This window comes from Bidens hawaiensis, unplaced genomic scaffold (genome assembly GCF_021521415.1).
Source record: "Bidens hawaiensis isolate Kalapana, Puna unplaced genomic scaffold, B.hawaiensis_p1.1 tig00008858_1, whole genome shotgun sequence".
Classification (NCBI taxonomy): domain Eukaryota; kingdom Viridiplantae; phylum Streptophyta; class Magnoliopsida; order Asterales; family Asteraceae; genus Bidens; species Bidens hawaiensis.
In genome coordinates, this window is record NW_027491639.1 from 99,603 (window position 1) to 102,505 (window position 2,903).

The 2,903-nt window shown below is 41.8% G+C and overlaps 1 protein-coding gene across 1 annotated transcript; it reads left to right on the plus strand.

Moving 5' to 3' along the window:
* Positions 1-856: 856 nt before the first annotated feature.
* On the plus strand, positions 857-2,474 carry LOC143530166 (uncharacterized). Its single transcript, XM_077025780.1, has one exon. It carries the CDS (start codon positions 1,078-1,080, stop codon positions 2,170-2,172), a length of 1,095 nt encoding a protein of 364 aa, XP_076881895.1. The 5' UTR covers positions 857-1,077; the 3' UTR covers positions 2,173-2,474.
* The last annotated feature ends 429 nt before the right edge of the window (positions 2,475-2,903 follow it).

A 2,903-nucleotide genomic window follows, 5' to 3' on the forward strand; every position in this document is an offset into this window, starting at 1 on the left:
CACTCAATTTCGCATGCACGTTTCTCCATTTCGTTCATATTCATTATTATAAGAGAAATCGAGTGAAAACCAAGAATAAATCTATGATAATTACGCTACCGGGATTGCTCTTGGCAATAAAAGTGAAAGTTAGGATTATCATTGATCAAAGTATGGATTATTAAATAAGGCTCGGCAAGTATAAACAAGCTCCCCATACCAGGCTAAGCTTGAGCTCAAAAATGCTAGCCTCGTTCTAACTTTTTATTTTCTCAAGTAACTTGCGAGTGGCTTGGCTCGTTTGCACCCTTAAGTCCTTGCATAAGTATTTTAGCCAACAGGTGACTTGACTTTGCCTAAATGCTAACTTCTTTTACAAGAACACAAGATTTAATCATGTGGATTTAGAGACTTTGCGGTGTAAACGAGCCGAGCCCGTACTCGACCAGGCTTGAGCTCGGCTTGTTTTGACTTACGAAAGCTCGAGCTCGGCTCGTTTCGAGTTCTTTTTTTAAAGCACGAGTCCGGTTCCTTAGTGTCTTTTTTTTCAAGCTCATGCTTGACTCGGGCTCGGCTCATTTTTTACTTATTAATTAATTTTTGTATGTTTTTAATTATTTTTATAGTTTTGGAGTAAAACTTTTAACGAGTATTAGCTCTGCTCAAGCTCGGCTGTGCAGTTTAATATAAAATGCATAGATGTCCAAATGAGGTAAAACTTAAAAAAACATAAGGCTCAGCGAGCGCAAACGAGCTTCCTATACAGGACTCGGGCTCGATAACTAAATTAGTTTTATTTGAGGTTTGGGCTCGGCTCGAGCTTTTGATCGATCCAATCTTGAGTAACTTGCGAGCTGCTCGGCTCGTTTGCACCCTTTAGTCCTTGCATAAGTATTTTAGCCAAGTGACTTTGACTTTGCCTAAATGCTAACTTCTTTTACAAGAAAACAAGATTAACTAATTTAATCTTCTGGTTAATTATAACTAAATACCAACTTTTTATACAAGAAAACTCACCTCAGTCACCATATTATCTATAAATAATAACTGATCTTTCATATATGTTTTTCAGGTTACAGTGATCTCCAAATTTGAACCATGTCTTTCACAATAACAAAGTCAATGCTAATATTAACCGCCAGTTTCGCCTTCTTTCTAGAAACGATAACTGCAAGCTCGCCTCATATTATCAACTTCCGATCACCAAACCTTTACCCCGAGTCACTCACATGGGACCCGACCGCCCAACATTTCATAGTCGGCTCCCTCCACCACCCGACCCTGTTAGCCATATCCGACGCAGGTGTGGTCAACACCCTAGTCAACGACCAATCCCTCCCTGCCAACTCATCATTCCTCGGCGTCACCATAGACACGACCCACCACCGCCTGCTTGCAGTCGTCTACGACCGCTCAGACCTGTCCAACTGCGCTCTCGCCGCCTACGACTCACGCACGCCCCACAACCGACTCTTTTTAACCCCCCTCCACGACGCTGCGTCCTCCGCCACGTCAGCAGGGGCCAACGATGTCACTGTTGATTTTTTAGGTAACGCGTTTGTGACCAACTCTGCTAGTGACTTGATCTGGAAAGTTAATCTTGAAGGTAAAGCTTCGGTTTTGTCTAGATCAAAAAGTTTTACCAAAACGCCCCCGGTCCCCGACATGCCCCACAGCTCGTGTGGGCTCAATGGTATTGCTTATTGTAGCATAGGGTACATTCTTGTATCACAATCCAACACGGGTAAGTTGTATAAAGTTGATAACGAAGACGGAACCACTAGAGTCGTTAAGCTAAACCGTGAGTTAACCGCCCCTGACGGGATTGCACTTAGGCGCGACGGTGTTCTGGTAGTTGTGTCACAGCATAAGCTTTATTTCATCAAGAGTGATGATAGTTGGAGTGAAGGCATGGTTTATGACGAAACTGCCCTTGACTCCGACAGCTTCCCGACGTCAGTGACTGTAGGAGCTGAAGACAGGGTGTATGTGTTATACGGTCATGTGAAGGAGGGTATTTTGGGAAATTCACAAAGGGATCGGTTTAGTATAGTGGAAGTGAGATCAGCGGACGAGAGTGCAGGTGAGGCTGTTTGGATGTATGTGTTGATCGGGTTTGGTTTGGTTTACTTCTTGATTTGGAGTTTTCAAATGCGTCAACTTTTTAAAAACATGAACAAGAAAATTGCGTAAACAGTTCGTCGGTTCGTGTTTATGCTGTTCTGTGTTTCAAGATTATGTTTTTTTTTACAAATATCTTGACCCGAAAAACAGGAAATTGGAAAACTTGCGGTTTTTTATACCGAGCGAGTGAAAGGCTTGAACAGGTTATGTGATATCTGAAATAACAGTTGACATTAAGTTGAATTATGCTGTAATAATATTTTGTATTTCTAGAGTAGTTATTATTATTCTTGTAAACAAGTTTTTTATGGATTTTGTAATTTTTGTTGGCTAAACTTTGCATCATTATTGTGTTCATTGGTTCTGTTAAATGGTTACTAAAAACTGGTGTGAGTGTGACCCATGAACTGAGCCATCGTTGTCTCGGTCTGCGTTGAGAACCGTGACCACTGTCAGTTGCACCCTGAGGCAAACCGAGCCTCTTAAGTCTTAACCATTGTATATGGTTTTTGCAACCTAAAAAGGCTCTATTCTACGAACCGATGTAACTATCTATCGTGATGTGACTCGTTTCTCTAGCGCGGACTCTGAATCGTGGATTGACCATCGGTTCTAGGCTAGCTGTCGCACGTTAAACTTAATCGCCAACCGCTTCTTAGCTAACCACCCACCTCTTTCATTATTATGGAATTGCTAACTATGAAATGTTCTCATGTATAAACCCAATCTAGGGGTTAAAGATATAAGGCGTCAGTGGCGGACCTAGGATCTTGGATGAGTATGAATGTTAAATCGCTTTG

What these genes read in the sequence shown, in the direction of transcription:
- LOC143530166 (XM_077025780.1), top strand. Translation starts at nt 1,078, where the DNA reads ATGTCTTTCACAATAACAAAGTCAATGCTAATATTAACCGCCAGTTTC.